At 41.7% G+C, this 24418-nt stretch overlaps 1 protein-coding gene across 4 annotated transcripts in view; it reads left to right on the forward strand.

The window, feature by feature from the left end:
* Positions 1–23755, forward strand: part of MYOM1 (myomesin 1) — a 160727-nt gene extending 136972 nt beyond the window's left edge. For 3 of the 4 annotated variants that reach the window (XM_060028738.2, XM_060028737.2, XM_060028739.2), the window contains 13 exons: positions 3196–3332; positions 5474–5618; positions 6378–6437; positions 6737–6804; positions 10033–10146; positions 10821–10908; positions 11893–11931; positions 12013–12118; positions 15246–15409; positions 17578–17614; positions 17845–17867; positions 19879–19934; positions 22746–23753. In XM_060028738.2, the coding sequence (XP_059884721.1) occupies positions 3196–3332; positions 5474–5618; positions 6378–6437; positions 6737–6804; positions 10033–10146; positions 10821–10908; positions 11893–11931; positions 12013–12118; positions 15246–15409; positions 17578–17614; positions 17845–17867; positions 19879–19934; positions 22746–23039 (1331 nt within the window). In that variant the 3' untranslated portion in view covers positions 23040–23753. Of the gene's footprint in view, positions 1–3195; positions 3333–5473; positions 5619–6377; positions 6438–6736; positions 6805–10032; positions 10147–10820; positions 10909–11892; positions 11932–12012; positions 12119–15245; positions 15410–17577; positions 17615–17844; positions 17868–19878; positions 19935–22745 lie in introns of all 4 variants that reach the window. The other variant, XM_060028740.2, reaches the window with a different exon arrangement.
* Positions 23756–24418: the final 663 nt, after the last annotated feature.

Here is a 24418-nt window from a genome sequence, read left to right on the forward strand (position 1 = left end):
CAACCACTGTTGGATCAGCCAGGTCACTGCATGAATAATTTCAGAGATCTGATGATAGGGTCAAAGCAGCATATCCAATTTCTCAATTTATACCCACTTCCTTTTAGTATATGTTGACACATAAGCCATTTTCTTGAGATTTTGTAAGGTCTTAACTGGTCTCGTCTCTTACAGAGTATAATAAAGAGTGTGCTGTTCCTTCATCCCTTGGCACAGTAAATTCTCCTGTTTTCAAAAATATTTTGAAAACCACTAAACATATGCCTTAAACCTACAAATACCAGATATTTTGCTGGAGCAAATTAACTGCCAGAGAAAAGAGCCTAAGGAAATTTAGGGCTGAGCAGAAGGAAAAAAAAAATTTCTAAAGCTAAAAATAGAAAATAACCTAGTCTGTGTTGCCAGTAGTGATACTAAATTGCAGTGTAGAGAGGCAGTTTATTTGAATATATATGTCTGTGTGTGTGTGTGTGTGTGTATATATATATATCTAAAATTCAAGGTATATGGGGGGGATGGTGGGAGATATACTTCAGTATCAACAACATCCTGCAGGCCTCTCGCCTTTTGAGATGGACCACATTCTGTCTACGGAATGTGTATCTCTCTAAATAAATACACTTCTCACCTAAAAAAAAAACAGAAACAAAAACATCCTGCATAATATATATTTTTATTTGTAGACATTGGTTATTATCCCACTTGTATATATTATACTCTATGAGTACAGACATACACAAGCACGTATACATAAATTATATCTATCTGGTATGTCCTCTTAGGTGTAAATATAACATACAATTGGTGGTTGTTATTTAAACAACTGAAGGAAGAGTCACCAAAATATTAATTTATTATATGCTGTTTATAGGGTGCTTAAACAGAATGTCATCAAACTCCACAATGACCTTAAAAGGGTCACTACTATGGTGATTTAATTTGAGAGATGAAGAAAGTGAGGCACAGAGAGGTTAAGTAACTAGACCAGATGTACACAGCTGGTACCTGGGCATAAGCCCAGGTGGTCTGACAGGACATGGGCTGTTTCTGTGTGTGCATCCTGGTGGCCAGTGCTCCCCAGACAATGGCCCCATTATTCAGAGAGGACCGTGAACATTAAGGGATCTGGAGGCTTCCAGGAGAGCGTGGGAGTGTGTCCCCTCCCCACTGCCGCCACACTGAGCTTCTTAGTAACTGCATCACTCATGTATTAGATTCCCTAGAGTGAGATTTCCAGATGTTTCTGGAAGAGATCCTACTCTCTATTCCCCTCAAGACTTAACTTGTAGCAAGCAGGAGCATCCTGTAGGGAGAAAACTTAGCCTCTGCTGTCACTGCCCTGGGGTCTGTTGCTGATCTGCTCTTACTGGAAAACCACTAGTGTTCTTCAGAGTGGATGGCCAGGACCATAAGAGCACAGAATAGAGGGAACAACCCTGGTCTCAGCTCTGCTACCCAGATATGTTACTAAGCTTTCCCGAGGCTGAGTTTTGTCATCAGTAAAATCAGGGGAGAAAGAGAACTCCTTTCTCGAGCAGCGGTCATTATTCACAGTGGCTCAGTGTATCCTGGTACCATATTCACTCCTGGTGGCCTTGTGAGGCAGATAATATGCATGTTAGCAGGTGAGGAGCACAAGGTTTTAGGGGTAGATAACTGTCCTTGATCAAGGTGTGGCCCTTCTCTGTTCACAGGGGACACCCTCAGTAGGTGATGTCTGAGCCTCCTTTCAGCTCTGCATGGAATGACTCTATAACTGAGTTTCACAATGAATATGGAATAGTGCAAAGGAAAGGCATCCCTTGAAGTTTGAAAAGGGTAGTTTTAGGATAAATACAAAAGACATTAATGTACATTTCATACAACTTTATACCAAGCTTATAATTAAAGCTTATAATTTAAAATGTAGCATGGCTAAAATTTTGAGATATATTTAAGAATAGTTGAGAGAAAGCAAAGGGTGATTTCCCCTAACAGAAGTGAAGGACTACAGAACTTTGAGAAACAACCATCTTGTTCCACAGAGGATGCCCAGGAGCCACCTCTGATACAGATCTGTTGGCTTGGAGGAGGCTTTGTAGAGAACATTTTCAAGTTACAAGAAATTTAGAAACAGGCTTCGAGAGATGTCAGCCAAATTTTAAAAAATTTCACTCATGTTCAAATGGCTTAAGCGATACAGGTGTAAATCAGAGATATCACACAGTTCCTTACTTTCTATGTGAAGCAAGCCACGCTGTATTTTAATATAGCTTCTTGATAATGACTTGCTTATTTGCATCTGAAAAATTTTGCTTGATCTACGAACTTAAATGAACAGGTATACCATTGGGATGGATAGGGTTTAAATGACAAGCTGGTTCATCTTATATATGTAGTCAAAATTAATTCTTTCTTAAGATTCTTTTTTTTTTTTTTTTTTTTTTGCGGTACGTGGGCCTCTCACTGTTGTGGCCTCTCCCGTTGTGGAGCACAGGTTCCGGACGCGCAGGCTTAGCGGCCACGGCTCACGGGCCCAGCCGCTCCGCGGCATGTGGGATCTTCCCGGACCGGGGCACAAACCTGTGTCCCCTGCATCGGCAGGCGGACTCTCAACCACTGCGCCACCAGGGAAGCCCTTAAGATTCATTTTTAAAAACATTTTTAAAAACCTCCAAAGTGAGTTAAATTGTTGAAAAAAAATCAAATTGAACTCTTTTTCAAAATATTTTGAAGTAATTAAATCTTAGAATATTGGAGCAGGAAAATATCCTGGTCAATTAGGACATTCAGTTCAATTCCATCCATTTACTATGAGTCACATGAGGCCCAGAGATGCAAAGTGAACTGCCTCACATCACAGTTTGTTAGTAGCTGACCTTGAACTACTGGGGCCAGCTCAAGACTCTTTTCATCATACTTTGTTATTGTCCCTAAATAAAGCTAACCAAAGCCACAGTAGAGAGTCACAGAGGTTAGCTGAAGGCCCCTGGAGGTCAGTTCATCTTCCTCACTTTTATAGTTAAGACATCTATGACAGTCAGGATTAGAACACAGTTCTACTGTCCCTCAAAATCAAACTTTCCCTACAATGCTCTCACTGAAAGAAGCAAGGTGCTACATCATCACTTCCATTGTTTTTCCTTTGTTGGAAAAATCTGTATCAGTACAAATGGTTACCAATATAACTACTACTCTTATTTTTATTTTTCATAGCTGTCCCAGTTAAATCAGAGTTGGCAGTTGAAATTTTGGAGAAAGGCCAGGTCCGGTTTTGGATGCAGGCTGAGAAGCTGTCTGGCAACGCCAAAGTCAACTACATAGTTAACGACAAGGAAGTTTTTGAAGGGCCGGTAGGTTTTACACTTTTTAGATTTCTAAACATATCATTGTAGAATGTGCTGGGAAACCCCTATTAGAATGCAGATAAGTTGTTAAGAAAACCACTGGACGTGGGGTGAGGGGGTTTAAATCATTTCACATGTGAAAAGTGTGGAAGAAAATATAGATTGATTATATCATATTATCCAAAACTAGGATACTTTTGAGAATGAAAGAAGATGCTAGTAATAATTTTTCCAGGATAACAGTCATCAACCAAAACTGTCTCAGGCAAATCAGGAAGCTGGTCACCTATGAAAAAAACTGAAGGCAGAGGGGCCAGAACCCTTGCCTGAACACAGATACTCACATCAGAGACTCCAGTGGCGTCTTGGTTCTTCATATGGAAGAATTGTTCTAATGGCTCAGAAAAAAATGTAAAAAAAAATCTCATTGCTTTTCTGATTAAAAATACAATTCATCCTTATTGTAAAAAACTTTAAAGACTCAGAAGAGACAAACCACAAATTCTTACAACTTTTTGATATACATATTAATATATACTTTTGGTCTTTTTCTATACTTCTATGTGTGTATGTCAATTTGTGTATTATTTACATAGGTGATTATGTATATCATATTTACTATTTCTTTGCTTTTAATGTAAACATAGTTTCTATAGTTAGAGTTACAACATCTGCACTTTATCTGTCTTCCCCAGACATCAGTAGAGCCAGCATCAGGCTTGTGCCTGGTGGTACTGAAGAACTTGGGTTTAGGGGCCCTGTCTCATACCTGTCTTCTCATGGGTGTAAATGGGAGACTAAAAAGATGGGGGAGAGGTGTGTTTTGTGGCCATGATTAACAACGTGTTCCCCTTTCATCAAAATGTGTTTTTAAAAAATATTTGAGGATTCATTAGTTAGAGGGAGAATGAGTAACATGAATAGCAGAAGAATACGCAGTATATTACTTTTCAACTCATGTAGTAACTGTGTGAGAGCAGGAACAAGTCACACATGGGTCCACTGTGGCCCATCTCCCTGTTTTCAAAATGTTCTCATCCACAGCGGTGATCACCATCTGGCCAGTGGAGAGGAAGGAAGAGCCTTGATGGCATCACTGCCACCACAGCCATTGAGGGAACACTCGTGCCCATGTGTGTAGAGGCACTCCCCTTCATGTGTTCACACACGCATGTGGCACATGCACACACACACACACACACACACACACACAGAACTTGAAGAGCAGTTTATTGTCATTGCAATTGGTTCTAATCATACTATTTCACTGGGTGGAAATTACCGTCTTAGGTCAGGTTCCCTAGGAGAGTCTGAAATAGAGTTTCTCCTTCAAGTGGTTTATGGGGGTTACTCTCAGGGGTAGGAGTGAGGGACACAAGCCAAGTTATGGGGCAAGCTAATCCAAAACGGGGTCTCTGTTGAAGACTGGCTCCCTGCAGGGGAAACTCCAGGGCATGAATTGCACCACAGAGTTGATCCCAGACCTGGGATCCTTCATTCTGTGACATTTTATAGGAAAACTTCATTGTTCAGATCTGTTATGGAACTTGAGCTTGGAAGCCCAAGGACTAAGACTTATCTTTACATTGAAAAAAATGTTGCTTGAGGAAGATGATAAAATAAGCACAGTCTAGCAGGGCAATTTCTGTTCATTAAGAGCAAATGGGCTTCCAATGCTTTAGAAGCATTTTTATCCATGTATTAATTCAGCAGATGTTTATTAATTGGCTGCTGTATTCCATGCTTGTGCTACATGCCAGGGGTATAGCAATGATCGAGACAAACACTTCTCTCACGTCGCTTATAGTTGTTGCATTATTCTGTTAATTGAAAATAATGTAATCTGGAAAGAAAAATGAGAATCTAAAAACAACTTTTTGATAACATTTTGTGATTTGGGGTAACAAAAGTTTATGTTTAAAAAACTAAACGTCAGACTTTTAGTAATCAGTTCTGGTCAACATCATATATTCCACATAATATTTTCCTTTTTCTGTGTACAAGATTTTGAAACTTTGCTCACTTAAAATAATGTTAACAAGAAACTATTAAATTATGATACTTTGGAGTTTGTGTGTTTATTTTATATGGCTTATTGTCATCCTATCTATCTCACTTATTTCTCTCTTTTACTTGTCACATTGAAGAAATATAAGATGCATATTGACCGAAACACTGGTATAATTGAGATGTTTATGGAAAAGCTACAGGATGAGGATGAGGGCACATATACTTTCCAGGTTCAAGATGGAAGAGCAACTGGCCATTCTACTCTTGTTCTCATTGGAGATGGTAAGTGTTCTGTGAAACATTATCTGGAAGATTTTGCTACTCCCTTCAATGCAAATACGCCATCGCCCGAAAGTGACCATGTGGGAGGAAGTAAAAATTATTTCTTGATTAGATTCCAATGTTCAAAGTGCAATTTGCAATTAATACTTTCCATAGTATTTCATTTCATAAAACTGAAAGTTGATTTAAAAGGACACCAAAGTTATCACTGGCCCACAGGCAATACCGCACTTAAATTATCTCATATATAAACAAGTATTTATTACTAAAATTCTCCAGTGAAGGATATTGCAATACAACCAAGACAGTATTATGTCTCAGAAACAAACTACGATACTATCTTATAATGTGTACCTACTTTAAATTACTTAAATGAAGAAGATAAACATGCAAGAGTAGAGGATGCCAAATCTAATGGAGGATTATCCGTTAGAACTAGGTTGTATGACAGCTGTCATAAGCCAGTGTGGAAATCACCAAGATTTAAAATGTGATATTTGATAAAGCAATGGAAAGGCTGGCCAGGTCTCTACATTTGCAATCGCCAAAGCTGTTTCACTATTTCCTGACTTCATGACCTTGAACAAGTTTCTTAACCTTTCTAAGCCTTTTTCTTCATCTATGAATACTGAAAACAAATAGGGTGGTCATGGTGTATGAGTGTTATAACAATGAATATAAATCACTTAACGCAGTGACTGGCATGTACATGTATACCACTCAACTCAATTTCATATTTCCTCATTTTTCAATTTTCAGTTTATAAAAAGCTCCAGAAAGAAGCTGAATTCCAGCGTCAAGAATTTATCAGGAAACAAGGTAAACATAGGCAGTGAATAAAGAGAAAAGCTTCAATTTCTTGAACAAAATATTCCAAGATTATTTCCGTAACAAATTAAATGAATATTATTGCTTATGTTAATAATGCCCTGGTTAATAAAAATAATTGAAAAAATATTTATTATTAAATATGTATCCATTTAAAATATTTAAAAACTAAATCTTGAATTTTTAAAATTTCCCTTTAGATGTAAATCACCTTAGAATTTAAGAATGAGCTTGGAATTTTGCATTCATGATTAATATTGCTGATTGCTGATATTATTAAAATTTTATAGGTCCACATTTCGCTGAGTATTTGAGCTGGGAAGTGACTGGTGAATGTAATGTACTATTGAAATGCAAGGTAAGAAGTAGATAAATTTCTAATAATTTGATACAAGGGAAATAAAGATAAAATAGAATGTGAGAAGAAAAGGAAGATCAACTTTTTATCTCCTCTATTTGCACCAAAATGATAAGTGACGTGCCTTTACTGTTGAATGTTACTGTTGGTTGGTAAGAAATATTTAAAATAAAACAGCATAAAAATATGGGAAGTCAAGATGATAGTTTTTATTCATTACTCATGCCCTATTTAATAAGGACAGAGTCTCCTTTTTTTTTTAATTAAGACCACTTTTTTTAGAGCAGTTTTATGTTCACAGCAAATTTGAAGGGATGGTGCAGAGATTTCCCATACACCCCTGTCCCTATATACACATAGCCTCGCTCAATATCAACATTCCCACCAAAGTGGTACATTTGTTACAACTGATGAACCTACATGGACACATCATTACCCAAAATCCATAGCTTACATTAGCGTGCACTCTTGGAGTTGTACATTCCATGAGTTTGGACAAGCGTGTAAAAACATGTACCCGTCCTTATAGTATCATACAGAGCATTTTCACTGCCCTGAAAAGCCTCTGTGCTCTGCTTGCTCGTCCCTCACTAACCACACCCACCAACTCTTTTTCAGTTATTAATCTCAGGAGAATCTCTCATCATCTTCGTTGCATTCTAAGTGGTAGATCTATTCCAGAATCATTCCAGCCACACTGTGTTTCTGTGGAAGTTTGGCAATTTTTTAAATCTAAATTGTGTGTCTTGCACAACAGTACCTTCGAGTCTTGGGCAGCTCTGCTGCTGCTTCTGAAACCCCTGTGCTCCCTTGAGGGGAGAGGTTTGGTAAAGAGTTTGCAGCTCACAACCAATTATCTTATTAGGCCTTTGAAACATTTAGGAAAAAAAAGTTGCACATAACATTCTAAATTATCATGTACCTGAGTGTATGGTGTGCAGCTCCGTGAGTCATCAAACGTTTTTGGATAAGAACTGCTGGGTGAGGTTGGAGTGTGAAGGCTGTGATGGTGGACAGTGACCCCAAAGCAGATGCACAGATTTGGCGTTTCACACGTAGTTGTCATTATAAAAGCCAGAACGCAAATACTCCGGTCTTTGCTAAATCTGACAAATTCAAAGAAACAGCGGTCTACCAGAAATGTATAGGAAAAACTGGTGCTGGATTTTAGCCTCTTAGGAATTGGCAGAGCTTCTTGAAAAACACTTTCTCAGGCAGCAGCTAAAACCCGCAGCACCTCTCTCTCCTCCTGACTGTCCACAGCTGCGTGCCTCTACTTACTTTTTCCTCACACTGCCCTCCCCAGAAACCATCCCTTCCTCAGGGGCCCCCACATCCGTGCATCCTTCTTTCTGTGCTTCCTATTGCACTAGGCTTCTGGGAAGTGAGTTCTGCAGCCCTATTCTGAAGGTTTTCCTCAAGAGAATCAGCCCCTTACCCAGATCCTGACCAACTACAGGAGCCTAGAAGTAGGTTCTGACTATTCATTCGTTATGTATTCATGACTTCGAATGGCCTTCTTCTTTCAGCTTCTCTGACACGATCCTTTTTCAAGGCCCAACTCAGTCATCTCCTCTGTAAAGCCTCCCCCTTCTCAGTCTGGGTAAAATGAACCTTCCTCTGTCCTCCCACAGTTCTTTGTTTCATTATTACAGCAATTTATGTACATTTAGCAATTTACATATTGCATTAGAGTTGATGGAGTATGTGCAGCCAAACATTCAGACTCTGAGACTACCATGGGCCCCACTTGGAGCTAGTCTACTCCAAAGAATATGGACAAGAACCCCAGCTTGCCTACAGGGCCATGCTGGGCACTCCTGTCCTGCAGGAGTCCACATCAGGAATCACTCCCTTCACCACCCACAGGTGACAGCTCAGGTGCAAGGAGACAAGCTCCACTTTGGGCAGGTGCAGGAAATGCCATGGCTTTAAAAAAAATCCCTCGTGCCCCAAGGGGCCAATACCTCTTGTAACAACACCCCAAGCAGAGCTTCCAGGGTCCCCGCAGGGACCATGTCCGAATAACAAGAGTATATTCAGGGAAGCCCAAAGCCACGGAGTCCATTTCTAGTCCCGCCCAGTCCAGTGGTAGCTTTCCCATCTGCGGGGCATGTTTATCATAAGCAATGTTGCCTAGTAATACAGTTAAAACCCGGGAACCAGTTTACAGGATTATAAAGAAAGTTTGTGTGTTCTGGTTTCACTGCAGTTACAGTGTTAGTTCTTATGTTGATGTATTAGCTGAGATTTTTTTTCTCTTTTTTGAAACTTACATTTCCTTGTCTTTAATGAGATCAAACATTTTCTTCATCTGTTTGTTCTGTAATTATCTTTCCTCTTTGGGAAATCATACATACATTTGTCCAATTATGTAGTGGGGTCTTTGAGATTGTTTTCTTGATTTGTATGAAGTCTTTACTTTTTCATATAATTTTAATTACACAAGAAATACATGAATATACTCTTCTTCATAGAAAGTTCAAGCATTGTAGATAAAGCTTAAAATCCCTTTAATCGTATGAAGTCATTTTGCCCATTTGAAATTTATGATACGATGTGTGGATATTGGATCTAAATGAGTTTCTAAAAATTGCCAAGCAATTAATTTATTAAACCATACTTGATGGATGCTAACTGAACTCACTGTGTTAATCATTTCACAATATATGCATATATCAAATCATTATGTTGTATACCCTAAACTTATACAATATTATATCAATTATATCTCAATAAAACTGGAAAAATTTTTAATTAAATAATTTTAAACACATTTCCTTTCCACATTTATTTACAAAGCTTCATTTACCTTTTAAAAAATATTTAGCCATAGATTGGGGCTTAGTCATTCTGATACTTTGATAAAGTCATTTGTTTTTGTGACACAGACTATATTTTAATCTGATGGGATTTATCTTCCTTTGGTTTTCAAATTTTTATTTTTACTTAATTCTGTATGTTAGTATGTATGTTTCTATGCTTTCTTGTCCACCAGGTGATTTTAAAGACAAATTTTTTTCTGCTGAAAGTAAAGATGCTATTGATTTAGGTTTATTCTTTTGTATCCATTTTATTTTAAACTCTTTATCAGTTAAAATAGCTTTCAATTGATTCCTCTAGAAATCTATGCTTTTTCTTATATCCAGTGCTACATTGAGAATTATTTAGTTTCATAAGAGTAGCATTCCCTTATTTCGAGAAGTATAACTACAGTTTTTCTTCTAGGTGGCAAATATTAAGAAGGAGACTCATATTGTGTGGTATAAAGATGAAAGGGAGATATCAGTGGATGAAAAGCATGACTTTAAGGATGGTATATGTACCCTCCTTATAACAGAGGTAGGTGACTATAAGTATAAAATGTAATGTATTAGTTCTGTACCCTACATTCTTCTAAAATACAGAGACTAGATTATGTGTTCCTTAACCCCGGGCAAAGATCCCTGCCCTGATGTCACCCCAAAAGCAAGCTGTAAGGACACAAAGGCTTCTCTCACCTTGTGATATGCAAGGATTTGTCAGATATCCAAACAATGTTGGCTGGACACCACAATTCTTGCCTCTCTGAGCTAGTTTTTTTCATAGATGGGTGAGTGGCAGGACAGTTAAGTGGATCCTTCTTTGTTTGCTCTTAAGCCTCATGATAACTTGTTCCCTAAAGGTACAGAGACGATCATAGTATTCACTTAAGTATAGATTTTTATCTACTCTTTGTCTAAAAGAGCATGCCTTTCAAATACATGTGCTCATTAGTTTTTAATATGAAGGCAGAGTAAAAGATAAGGACTTTAAGCCTCAAATCAATTGTAGCCTTAGAGGGTGAAAACTCAGGACTGCTGGCTGGTCAGGTTATGATGGATAGTTCACATGCGAACTGTTCATTGCTCTCATGGCTGGATGCTTGTTCAGTGTGTTTTGACGGCAGTTCTATAAATCTCAGGGCCTGAAAGATGCAAACACCATATTCTGAGGCTACAATAAGTTGTAATGTGGTATATCTATTCCCCCCTTAGTTTTCAAAGAAAGATGCTGGGATTTATGAAGTTATCCTGAAAGACGACAGAGGAAAAGATAAGAGCAGATTGAAGCTTGTGGATGAAGGTCAGTCCACCCACTGCTGGGGTCCATTCTGTGTGTTCTGTATACAGGTGACCAGAATTCTGAGTGAGGCTGAGCTGAATGATTGAAGTCATGTTGATCTTTTGCCCACAGATTTTGTTTTAATCGCCCTTCCAGCTGAGCGAACTACTGTTTTATTAAAAAATACTTCACTTTTAGTCTTCCTTGAAATCAGAAGTATAGTTTTGATCCTCAGAGAATTTATAGTCCACAATCCACGAGAGGTCTGTTTTCAATACAAATCATCATTTTTATTTCAACCCTATGAAAAATGTTCCAGGATCAAAAACTACCATGAAAGCATGTCTCAAAAGAGTCCACTCTCTAAAAGGTGGCAAGAAAGATTATATATGAAACTCGAAGCCTCTCAGTTAATAGCAGAGCAAGAAAGCAACTTCCATTTTCCAGAGACTACTGAGGACACTTATATCATGATAACGAAAACCTACATGGGATGCCCACATTTCCAGTTTTGTTCCTGAACAAGATCTTTAACAACGTTGCTAACGAACAGCAGAAGTATGCCTTTGATTTCCCTTCCTACTCCTTGTGGAGGCAGGACTAAATGTGTTTATTGGCTGAGAAATACCAGGGGACCTAGATGGTTATTCATCATGAATTGATGACACAGATAAGAACACTTCCTCTAATGTAAATGAAGCCTTCCTGGGACTTAGGAAGATGAGAATCCTAAAACCAAGAAGCTTCCTGGAAATCTCATTGTGGCTCTTTCTCTAGAATGTAAACATGGTGACAGTTACAAAGAATTCAAGGGAGCAAAAATATCAAAATAAGAGCAGGAATCTTTTGAAACTTGATAAAAATTAAGTTCTTTGTTACCAATTGGTCAATAAATTCACCTTGTGACTGGATATTTTTGAGAGCAAGTGTGACTAACAGTTTGAGATTTGACTTGACATTGAGCATTTTTATGCTAAAACTTTGTTTGTGAATCTCTATCCACAGCCTTTAAAGAACTGATGGCTGAAGTATGTAAAACAATAGGTAAGTTCTCACAGGGCAGTGCTTCATTCTTCTCCAGGATGGGCTTACAGGTGTTTGAAATAATGTATTTTCTTCTTGCAGCTTTGTCTGCAACAGACCTGAAGATCCAGAGCACAGTTGAGGGCATCCGGCTGTACTCTCTTGTTACTTACTACGTGGATGATCTGAAAGTTAACTGGTCCCACAAGTAAGTAAATAACAACGTAAATCCTGTGTAGAAATTCTTTCTCCACTCAGGGGAAGGACTGGGAAAAACAACAACCCTCTGTTCCTCTCAGGTAAGGTGTCTTCTTACTTCTCGGGTCTGATGTTGATGCGTGTAGGACAGAAGCACCAGCCCATCCCTTTAGCGTGAGGTTAGCACTCTCCCTCAGCACGTACATGGTGAGGCCAGCGATGGCTTAAAGCCTCTGTCTTTGTGATCTGGGACGTATCATAACTCGTAGACGCCTCAGTAACGTGACCTCTGCCTCCGTACAGTCATGCTTTGCCAGATTCTTATTCCATCTTTCTACACACTCCTAAGCCATGCTGTGCTCTGGAACAAAAGTGGGGCAGCATTGCACCAGATTTCCTGTTGTATGAATTAATGGCCAATGACCCAATAAGCCTGATCTAGAGCAGTGCCCGAGTTTATCATCGTTGTTGTTCGTAGCAGTTGGCAGAGTGGGTATTAGCACGTTTCCTTGGAAGGCTTTGGAGATCTCAAGATGACTTTGGGAATGTGTATTTGAACTGGATTGAGCCTGAAGATCTGTTCTAATCCCAGGCTTCCTTCGCGCAGTTACAGAGGGATTTCACTCAAGTTTTCCTTGGGGATTCCAAGAGCTAAAGTAGGTTTCTTAGTCAAACCAGGTCTCCCACTTACACCATTACCAGGGTCCTTGATCTCTGTGCTTCCTTGAAATTTCCTGAGCTGAAAGAGGACAGCAGTCTGCCAAAGAAACATGTCCCTTTAGTCCACTCTTGGGATGCAGCAGATGCCAGTTCCCGAAGTCCTTGTGAGCCTCACTGAGGAGAAGGTCGCCGTGGCACCCCTGGGAGGATCTTCCCTTCAGTGGACATTTACAATACGCTGGGCACTGCTCCAGGCCCTTTAGATGTGTGAATTCATTTAATATTCAAACTCTACGAAGTAGGTTCTTCTCACTTTAGCGACTAGGAAGCTCAGACTCAGGGAGGTGACTTGCCTGAGGTCACACAGCTATGTGACAGGTGGAGGGCTGAGCCCAGGCAGCCTGGCTCCAGAGCCCCTGCCCCATCACGGCAGTACCCCGGGTTCAAGTTGCATTAAAAGTCTAGACTGAACATTTAAGCAGAGCTGGGTCCCACAGAACAGTCATTTGTGTTTTCTCTAAAATGACTTCACTGTTTTAGAATAGTATTTTATTACATTTATTATCATTACTAATAATTCCCTGAGTTGTTTAAAAAAAAAATGAGAACAAGTGAAATTCCACTTTGAATGCTTGGAGTTTCATGCCTTTGTTCTATTTCTTTCAGAATACATTTTAGGAAAGTAATTATAAGTTAAAATAGATCAAATTCTAGGAAATTCCTCCGTGACATCTAGGACATTCTAATATATCCCTCTGAAGAATGAGACGATAAATTAATTGAATCATCCATCAAAAGGCTTTACATCATCTCTAAAAGAATACATGTTCAAAAAAATTAGAACATTGGGTTTTGAGGAAACTGCTCCCAGAGTAACAAGACATAAACTTCGTTTGGTCTAGTCAGCTAAATGCGTGTTTTGTGTGCACACACACGTGTGCCTGTTAAAGGCTCAGGAACCAAGGACTGGTTGTCTTCCCCGTCTTTATGTAAGTATGTGGTGTGATGAGGAAAAAAACCTTGAAACGGGTTTGGCTCTTCACTCTGCTCCTGTCTTCCCTTGGATCTTAGACAAGTCATCTAATTTTCTGAATCCCAGGTTTCTCTCATATAAAATAGGAGCAATAATACCTGTTCTAGCTCATAACACTGATGGACCCAAGAGAGAATGAATGGCATTTTGTGAACCGTGAAGTGCTTTACAAACCTAGCACCTATTAAGGTACTAGTATGCATATTAGCTAGAGATTAAAGAACTCAGACAGACTTACCATTAGCAAAACTGAGAACTATCTGTCCTTCTAACTCTCTAAGACATATACTATATTGCTCAGGCTAACGTCTATGTGTACAGATGGGTTCCTTTACCCTACATTTTATGGCATTTTAATTTTAATATCTTTTAAAGAATCTAGTATATAAGAAAAATGCTGAATGTTTATTTGAAGTCTGAAATTTTTTTGGTGGAGATTTTTTGGGTTTTATTTTTTTAAGTTCGTTTTGTTTATTACAACCACAAACATAATACATGTTTTAGAAAATATATTTAATATCATATTACAACTTAGAAAGAGTTTATACTATGGTATCATCCATGGTTTTCCTAGCCATAGTATGAACATTTTGGGGTACTTCCTTCCGGTCTTTATGCATAATTGTTACCATAATAAAGTAGTTTTGTACGCTGCTTTTTTTTTCTTACTTCCTCACGTTTACAAACTCTTCATAGAGTTTATTTTAACATCATTGAGAGTACACTACCTCTGCCTTCCTCTTACTTCATCTGTAACAGTAGCATTTCTAGACTGTCAGATGAAAGGGTTCTATTTGCTTTTATTCTCTTGTAAAGAATACAATGCATGGGTATGCTCGTGACCTACTATAGAATATGGGGAAACTCACATCCAGGGTCAGAGAAAGTGCCTCATTCATTCTGACAGCAACTCTGCTTTTCATTTATTCTTGGCTGTACTACTGAGTGCACATTTACGTTTGTTTTAAATAGCTTTGTAACCATGTGTGTCAATAGATGTCAGCCACAGATGAACCTCTTTAGGTCTGTTTTTAACTAGCCTGTAAAATCCCATTTATAGCCACGGACCATCTGCATGAAATATGCAGTAATATAATATGGACTTTGGCCTTCTCACTTTAAAGATTCCCTTAGTCCTACAAATAAACCTGAGTGGAAACAAAGATAATTAATACCCCTGAGAAGTATTGGTGCTACAATCTGGGCCCCAGACTGCTGTTGGGAGTGAAATATGCAGACTGCCAGACCCCCACCCCAGGCCTTGGAATCCACGCTCTGTGATTCAGGGCCCATAATTTCTCTGAAGCAGAAGAACATATGCCGATCCCATGTTATTTCAAAGTCTGTACAACTTTATGGTAAGACCTTCAGTAAGAAGAGACAAAGTAAAGATAAGCTCTGGATGAAAGCCAATGATTACGATGTTTTCTTTTGATAAAAACAGCGGGACTGCTATTAAGTACACAGACAGAGTTAAGAGTGGGGTCACCGGGGAGCAAATCTGGCTGCAGATCAACGAGCCCACTCCGAATGACAAAGGGAAATACGTGATGGAGCTCTTTGATGGCAAAACTGGACACCAGAAGACAGTGGATCTTTCTGGACAAGGTAAACGGATATTCTGCAGGTTGGAACCTACTGTGGAGATGAGGGCATTTTAAAAAGAATGAAGTGTGATAAGAGGGCATTACGCTTGACTATTGGAAGATGATGGGAGATTTTAATAAAGCAGTTTAAATTCAGCCACGGTGGTAGAAGCAAAAATTCAATGAGTGGAGAATCAGTAAAAAGTAAAGTGGAGACAGTGAACGTGGAGAGGAAGCGCTGCTCTTCCAAGATGCTTACAGAGAAGGGCAGGTTGATTTACAATCAATTGAGCAAGAACAAACTGAAAAAGGATCATTTTATGGTGACTGAAAAGCGAGCATGTTCATAGAGTCCAAGAAATCAGTTGATTTGGAAGGATTGGAGATGTGAATGATGGGGAATAACTGATGTCTCAGGGTTCTGAAGAACAGAAGCTTGGAGTTGCGGGGCAGAGGTGAATGCAATGGCTTTGGGAAGGAGCAGGGATACCTTTTCTTCAGAAACCAGAAAGGAGTAAATGTGAATAAGCAAAGATAAATATTGAGGGGAACAGAGGGAAGTTAGAAAAGTGGCCTCAGATCTCTCAGCCTTTTGGGAGAATGAGGGGCTCTGGAAAGAATAGGGACATGGAGAAGAAAGTAATGAGATGCAGAAGGCAGTTTTCCATCTAAGAACAGACAGGAAAGGTGATATGCAGCTATTAATTAGAATTTTAAAAGTTAAAAAATGTACAATCACAAATAAAAAGTTAAAAACCCTGTGCCATTTCTCCCTCTTCTGGTACTTTGCTCATCTTACTCTTTCCTAAAGAAAGAAGGAGCTTGTATGAAGTTACCAAAGGAGACTGTGGGCTGCCTTTTCCTCTATGGCTTCGTATATTAAAATGCAATGACTCTTCATGTTTTCATCCTCAGAGTAGATTCACAACTTAGAGAGCAGCCTTTCAACCCTGCCCCGGGTTGTTTTGGGATGAATACCCCTCCCCTCACCCCCACCCACCCTTTATGACTGGAAAGGCTCCCTGAAGGGTCTCTGTGGGAATGAGCAGCTCCCCAGGGACTTGGTCCCCCGGCCACCCTGTGCCCAAGTCACAGCCTGCAGAGATTGTGATGGGGAATTGCTTCTGCGATCCATCTGACACTTGGAGACACAATAGAAAAGGGAGACAAGACGTGGGCAGATACATTCAAAACTTATTTAAAATTTGCTTTTACTCTCTGCTCACCAAAGCTCATTTAACTACCCCGCTCTCAAATCCCCCTTAAGCAAAAAGGCCCTGGATTGTCTGACCAGCGTTGCCACTGGCACCAAACACACTGGCTCAGCCGTGCCCATCTCCTTCTAGTGTGGCATGAGCAGGAAAAGCAGCCCTAACTAGCCTGCCTTAGCCCAGCTGGTCTAGAGGCTTTAAGCCTGGCTTTACGCTTATTTTTCCCTTCTGTAAAGAAGAGAGCAAACTAGTATTATGGACATATTTTCTAGACATAAAATGTTGTGATTCCCAGACGACAGAGGAGCTTAAAGATCAGGTGAGAGAAATTTAAAAGTGAAGCTTTATGGCCTGAAGTCTTCCTAGTGCCTTACTCGCAGGCTCAGGAAAAAAATAATTATCTTAGAGCTCCATAGCTCTCATTTCCTTGTCTCCCTGTCTTATTTTTCGTCTGCTGCACAGTGTACAAGCATCGCTTCAGGCCCGCACTGGCCCGCACTGTGATCGTAGTAATTCCTCGTGCCCTTTACCGCAAATGCACGGGCAGGACCACAGAACTGTCCGGCTAGGAGGCTGTGACGTGAGGGATGATTTAATGAGAGAAAAGCTTTTCTGATGCTCAGGATGCTTAATAGACAACCAATCATTTTTTGAAACAGACCTTTCTTTCCACTTCATCTTCGGCAGAGCAAATCTTTCCCTTTCTATTTGGAGGGTTGAAGGCTTCTCACTGAATTGAGAGCTTCTAAAATCCACTATGTCATGCTTTCTGCCTAGAAAGTGTTTGCTTCTCTTGTTAAGCCCATCAAGTTGTAGAGGGACCGCTCGGGCGCAGCCTCATTCAAAGCCAGCTGAATTTTGTCTGGACCGCTTACACTGCCCTACACTGGTCTATTAAAGGATGTGAGCTTTAATAGACCCCTGTGTGTGGCCAGTTCTGGGAGAGAAAATTCTAACTTCTCTTTTTTGTCTCTTCAAGTGTACGACGAAGCCTTTGAAGAATTCCAGAGATTAAAGTAAGTCCCTCTTTCCCAGCGATGCCACGGGCACTCTTGTCTCTGATGCGCGCTGCTCCCCATTGGCTGTCAGAGGGTCTTTCATTCGGGCAAGCGCAGTCTGAGCAGCATTTCCTGCCGCTTTGTTGAGCAGCAAAAACATGAAATGCAGTCGAGGTTGGCTACTTTGAAGTCACACTAAAACAAAATCCTTCTTTGTTTGTGTGTTTGTTTGTTTCTCTCAACCACAGACAAGCTGCCATCGTGGAGAAAAGTAAGTAAACCCCTTCGTGTTTATTCCTGCTGTGGTTTCAAAATAAAACTTTTGTTTTTCTGTTATGACTGCAGATGTAGGAGAGTGAAAGCATTTTTTTTCCTTTTCTTTCATTTCTCTCTATGTATTTTAAATCTTAGGTGTTCTGCATGTGTTTTCATTTAGTCTCTTCAGTAGAATGTCTGTGAAAAGAAGGTCTCAGGTTACACTGTGAGAATGGCACCCAGCCTTGACTTGAAACACCTCTGGGCTGCAAATCACACAGTAGGATTTTAATCGCTTGCAGCAGGTGCCAGGTGTCAGAAAAATGTATATATGTTAAAGAGAAGAAAAAATAGGAAACTTTGTAGGTTTGGTATCAGGTGAATCGCTATAGCTGGTCCCCCAGCAAGTAGTCCCATTTTCCTGAGGGGCCAAATAAGGCTGAGTGACCCTGACCCAGCAGTCAAGCCTGTGTCCCTAAAACTGTGCTGACTCCTGACCTCTCTCAACCGTGCTTCACACAGAAATTTCTAGAACTCAGTCTACAGGATCCCAGGAGTCACAGACGAATCATCGTGATAACTCAGGTTCTTTCTCAGTGTGGGAGCAGAACCTGAAAACCGTTGAGGGTTAAAGTTGTAGGGTTGGCCCTGAGCTGGGTGGAAGGGAACCAGGAGGAAGAGTGAGAAGTGGAGTTGTCCACCTGTCAGTGGCTCCTGGTCACTCGGAAAGGAACTTTTCACCTTTGACCTGCAAGGCCTTCCTCCCTCCTTCCCCCTCCTTCCTCCCTCCCGCTCCTGCCCGGGGCTTGTGAGGCCGAGGCCAGCACCAGGCGCAACGGGAGAGTGTCAGAGCCAGAGCCAGGCCTCGCCCGTTCTTGACCTCTCTTGTGGACAAGGAGCCTGACCCTCCCTCTGCTTCATATGCTCCTTCCAGAGGTCTCTGGACCACAGCAGCTCAGAGCCGGAAGAGACCTGAGAGCCCTTCTAGCTCCATGTTCTTAAACATTTGCCTAGAACACTTAGTTCAAACAAAATCTTCCCAATACATAAAATAGGTAAGAGCTGAATTATCTTCGGTGGAGTCAGGATGAATCCCAGCGATGCCACGGAGCAGAGTTTAGAAGCTTCATGTCCACGGGTTTAACGCAAGCCCCCCGCCCCACCGATGAGGACACTGAGGTCCACACAGCGACGTGACTCACCTAATACCACACAGCAGGTGGTGCAGGGGCCAGGTGATGGGCTGGGCCCACAAGTGGTGTAAGGGCAACGGAGTCGGCAGGAGAAGGCAGTTAAGACTCACTCAAAGATTTGGCCTGACTTACTGGAGAAGGGATTGTATTGATAGAAATAAGGAGGTAGAGTCACACATTCATTGACGTAGGCTGAAAATGAGAGGGTGGCGGCTACTGCGTTAGTGTTGACTGAGTGACAGAAAGGTGTCCGTCCCTGGGGCCGAGGCAGTCACACCCACAGCACAAGGCTTGCGGGGGGGGGGGGTGTCAGCCCTGGATTTCAGCACCCTTCCCACCCCCTGTCCCCTCAGCCATAGACAGGAGCTCTGCAGAGCATCTCAAGAACTCCCGGGAGATGAGGAAGGGGAACTCTCTAGGGAAGGCCCCAAGGAAAGCCCACATCTTCTCCAGCCTCCAGATCTCCCTGGCACACAGCCTCTGGTTATGCAACCTTTTCGAATCAGAGAGAAGCCCATGAAAGAGGCCAAGATCTGCTCTGCCTCCAGGAGAGCCAGGGCTGAGAATAGCCGGGAAAGTTACAGGGCAGATCTCGATACAACAGAGTGACCTCAAGTTGATATTTCAGGCACAGATAGAGGCACCCGTGTGTGAAGAAGAACATCATTCAGAATTACTGGATCATTTTCTTATTTTGCATATTGAAAGCAGGCATAAAGTAACTGCAAGGAGAGGGAAGCTAAACGGGAAAATGAGTTCCGCTGGGAGGCTTTGTGCGTGTGATTGCTGGCGCTCGTCGTTTCAGTGATTAACCGGAAATGCCTGTGCTTGCAGATCGCGCCCGGGTAGTGGGAGGTCTCCCCGATGTGGTCACCATCCAGGAGGGCAAGGTAAGCATGGAGCACTCCTGTCCCCAATTCTTCCACGCTAGGAAGGGGTTCCAGTGCCCCAGACTTTGTTCCTTCTTTGAAGATGCATCCTACCATCTTCATCATATGCCACTGCTGCTTACGCCTGACTTCAGAATAGCCACACGCAAGGTTCAAAATGCAGTCAGTTTTCCACTCAGCTTAATGTTTCGTAGGTCAAGCATCAGGATGCACGTTTGTCTGATGTGGGTATATGTAGACCTCTTAGTCTCTTTCCAGAAGTGATTTCCCTTTAACATCAGGAGAAGCAGAAAATGTTCAGTCATAACTATGTGATGAACATAATTGAAGAAGCAACCTCTCACACTAGTAGAAAATGGGCTGACCTATGAGATTCCTCACCTTTGGAGGGAAACGTGCTGCTCTGTGAATTTCTACAGGCCCCTTCTCAGCTGAAAACTGATTTATTTCCATTTGGTTTTAAACTGGTATTTCTTGGATCCATAAGAATCTCTCTGAAGAGCAGTGAACGTAATTTCTAACCTGGATTCACTTTCTTCATCCCTGTGTTTCATTAAAACAAATTTAATATGCCAATCACAGGAGGAGGGGTGTTTGTAGTGGAACAACATCTTTTCCCACCTCCAAAGGGCAATGAAGATGTATGATGGGTGACTGGGACTATGATGATAAACAGGGCACATCTAATGCTTTAAATGAGAGGTCAGTTCATCCAGCTATGTTTCTTCGTGCCTGGAAAATAGGACCACAGTTGACTTTAAGCTCAACTGCTACAGGGTTGCTTTTGTTTTGAAACTCTATTTTCCATTTTCTTCACCTAATGAGGTTCAAAATATTCAACTCACTGGGTGGTAGTGAGAATTAAGAGAGAGAATGTATGTGAAAGCATCCCGTGATCTATAACTCAAATATATAGTACAGGTAAGAGTTTTCCTGGACACCTAAGGTGCATGGGAGTTTTGTTTAGTTTTGATAAAAGTTTTAATATGCACGAAATCACAGTTTCCCGGAACATACACGTGGTCTGCTTGGATAAATTCAATGTCGATAGTTTGACTCATATTTTTCTTGCTGAAATGTGTTTGCAGAATAATTCAGTCAGAAGTGCTAATTAATCATGGGAAGAAAACAAATTTCTTAATATCTACGCAATTCTAAATGACACTCTTACAGAAGAGGTAACAAGTGATCATATAAGGTCCTTCTAGATAGAAGGCTGTCCTTTTCCCTGTATATGGTGAGCCCTAGCTCTTTTCCTTATAATTTCTGGACTTCGGTAAGAAAAAAAATGCAAGAATGGAATTTAAAATGTGAAGTAAATTTAACATCTTTGGTCATCAGGAAAATGCAAATTAAAACCACAATGAAATATCATGACACACCTATCAGAATTGCTAAAATAAAAAGACAGTGACAACAACAAATGCTGGTGAAGATGCAGAGAGACTGCATCAGTCCTACATTGCTGGTGGAAATGTAGACCAAAATTATACAGCTACTTGGGAAAACAGTTTGGCAATCTCTTAAACAAATGAAATATACATTTACCATATGACCCAGCAGTTGTACTCCTGGGCATTTATCTCAGAGAAATTAAAACTTATGTTCACATAAAAATCTGTACACAAATGTTCATAGCAGCTTTATTCATAATAGCCCCACACTGGAAACAGCCCAGATGACCCTTACAGGTACATACATACCATGGCACACTTCTCAGCAATAGAAAGGGACAAACTATTGATACCTGCAGTAACTTGGATGAATCTGCAAGGAATTATGCTCAGTGTAAAAGGCACTCTCAAAACGTTACATTACTGTATGATGCTATTTATATAATGCTTTGGAAATTATAAAGTTTTAGAAATGGAAAACAGATTAGTGGTTGCCAGGAGTTAGGAACAGCTTGGGAGGGAGAAGTGGGCGTGGTTATAAAGGGACAGCAGGAGGGATCCTTGTGGGGATGGAAAGGTTCTGTATCTTGACTGAGGTTGTGGATACATGAACCTAGACAGGTGATAGAATTGAATAGAACTAAACACACACAAATACAAGAAAAACTGGGGAAATCTGTTATGTCAGTGTCAGTGTACTGGTTGTGGTATTATACTGTAGTTTTGTAAAATGTTACTATTGGGGGAAACTGGGTAAAGAATATACAAAATCTGTTATTTCTTATACTGTATATGAATCTATGATTATCTAAAAAATACTTCAACAAAAATATAAAGTAAAATTATAGGCCTAAACATTGATCTTTTAAAATAAGAGGGTTTCAGCACAGTTGGTAATATAATAAAATATTAGGAACTACAAATACATGCTGGCAGGGCACCTCTGCAACTGCAACAGCTCGAGTGGGTTTGGGGGGAGAAATAAAATGAGGAAGATGGGATATGAAAATGAGTCACATTATCTGAAGCAGCTGTTAGGATTCTGCTGCTGGGCCCAGTGACACAAATGAAATGCAAAAGCAAGCAGGTGGAGATCATGGCAACGAGGAGATTTCTCTACTGAGACAGAGTCCAAAACGCCACATTAGAGCAAAAAGGCATCTGTGTGTTTATGGGAACTGGAAGCAAATGCCTTTGTGGGGCTTTGATGATAAATGTTCCCAAAGCCAGAAAGCCAAGGCCCCAAAGAAACCTACTCAGGTGTGATTTCAGACTGTAACTCAGACAGGTACACGCAGCCCGGCCCGGGAGGTTTAGGTTTATCCTCCGTCCGGTCAGGCCGACCCCCAGAAGGACGCTTCAAGTTGGATCGTTAATCTGATACATCTCCTCCCCTCTCATGAAACCTGTTTTCCAGGCGCTTAACCTCACCTGCATAGTGTGGGGAGACCCGACTCCGGAGGTCTCCTGGCTGAAGAACGAGAAGATCTTGGCCTCGGACGAGCACTGCAACCTCAGGTTCGAGGCCGGCAAGACCGCCTACTTCACCATCAGCGGGGTCAGAACGTCCGACTCGGGCAAGTATGGGCTGGTCGTGAAGAACAAGTACGGCTCGGAGACCAGCGACTTCACCGTCAGCGTGTTCATCCCGGAGGAGGAGGCGAGGACAGTCGCCGAGGAGCGCCCGAAGGGCAACAAGAAGGCCAAGTGACCAGAGGGCGAGTGGGCCGAGGGGGGCGAGCCACCCCGCACTGCCTCGGGCTACGTGTGTGCGAAGGGTTCGAGCTGAGTGCGAGGAAGTCTCCGTGCTTCCTACTCCCTATTTTTGTGCTGGCTTTGGGGGTCGGGGGGGATTGTCAAATCTTTATTCATATAAGAAAGCACCAACTAACGACATTTTAATCGTTTTTCTTTACCTACAAATTGTGTTAAGAAAATAACATTGGTAGCGCAAATATTAGGAAACAGTTTTAAGGCAAAGAGCAGGGTAAAGTCAGAGGGCCGTTGAATGGGGGCGGGAGACACGTGCTGTGGAGCCGTCTGGACCCGCCAGCCTCTCAGCAGTCAGTTCTCCTGGTTCGCAGTGAGGCGGCAGCATCCAGTCGGACGAGACAAGCTATTAAGTCAGCCAGCCTGTGTCGTGTGTTGTAACAAGAGCCGTGTGTGTTCTGTGGGCGGCCTGGCGATTTGGAAGCTCTCGGTCCTAATAAACAGTTCACACCCCTCCGCTCCCCCGTCAGTGCTTCTCTCCTTCTTACTGGTTTAGCTGCCCAGCTGGGTGGCCTCCGCTGGGTGACCTTTCTGGCCTCTTCTTGTAACACGTCTTCTGAATTTTAAATTCCTTTTGGTTGAAGCAGTGCCTTCACAACGCAATCACATAAGGCATCCCAGGTCGGTTGACGCTCAGAGGTGTGAACTTGCTCCGTCACTGTGCATCTGGTAGCTCACCAGGCGATCTGTCAGGTCTCCTCCATTGTTAAGATACCCGGAGTCACCGAATGTAATGTGTCAACAGAGGATAATAAGACGGCGTGGGGCGTCTAGCACCAGAATTGGCGACTAAGGCCACAGCTGAGAATAAAAGACACTACAGGATGGTCACTCTAAGTTCAGAGAACTGCCAGGTCTGGGGCCTGCCCCTTGTGGCAGCGTTTCTGCTTGAGGGAATTTGGGCCTTCCCCACCCCTACCCCTAACCCCCAACCACCACACACACACACACACACACACACACAACACAGGAGGAAAAGAGTAACTGTGAAAGCCACCCCTGCCTTCGTCCTGTCAAGGGTCAGGGATGGGACGACAGAGTCCCTCACACAGTTTGGAGGGGCACCTACACATCCTCTCCTTTGCAAAGACCAGGACTGCAACTTGCCTCTCACCTGACTGTAGCCCCCACTATCGCCCTGACGCCATCCACCGGCAGGAGTGAGCTGCTGCCCTCCCACTGTCAGACACGGCAGGTGGATGTTTCCCGGGGTCCCCTGGACCCTGCAGAAAGTGCCGGCCTGAGCAGGCTGACCTTCTCCTCCCAGGACGAGTGGACCCAGAAGGAAAGTGTTTAATTATCTAAAACATTACAAGTACA

The sequence above is a fragment of the Delphinus delphis genome, chromosome 13 (assembly GCF_949987515.2).
Source record: "Delphinus delphis chromosome 13, mDelDel1.2, whole genome shotgun sequence".
Classification (NCBI taxonomy): Eukaryota; Metazoa; Chordata; class Mammalia; order Artiodactyla; family Delphinidae; genus Delphinus; species Delphinus delphis.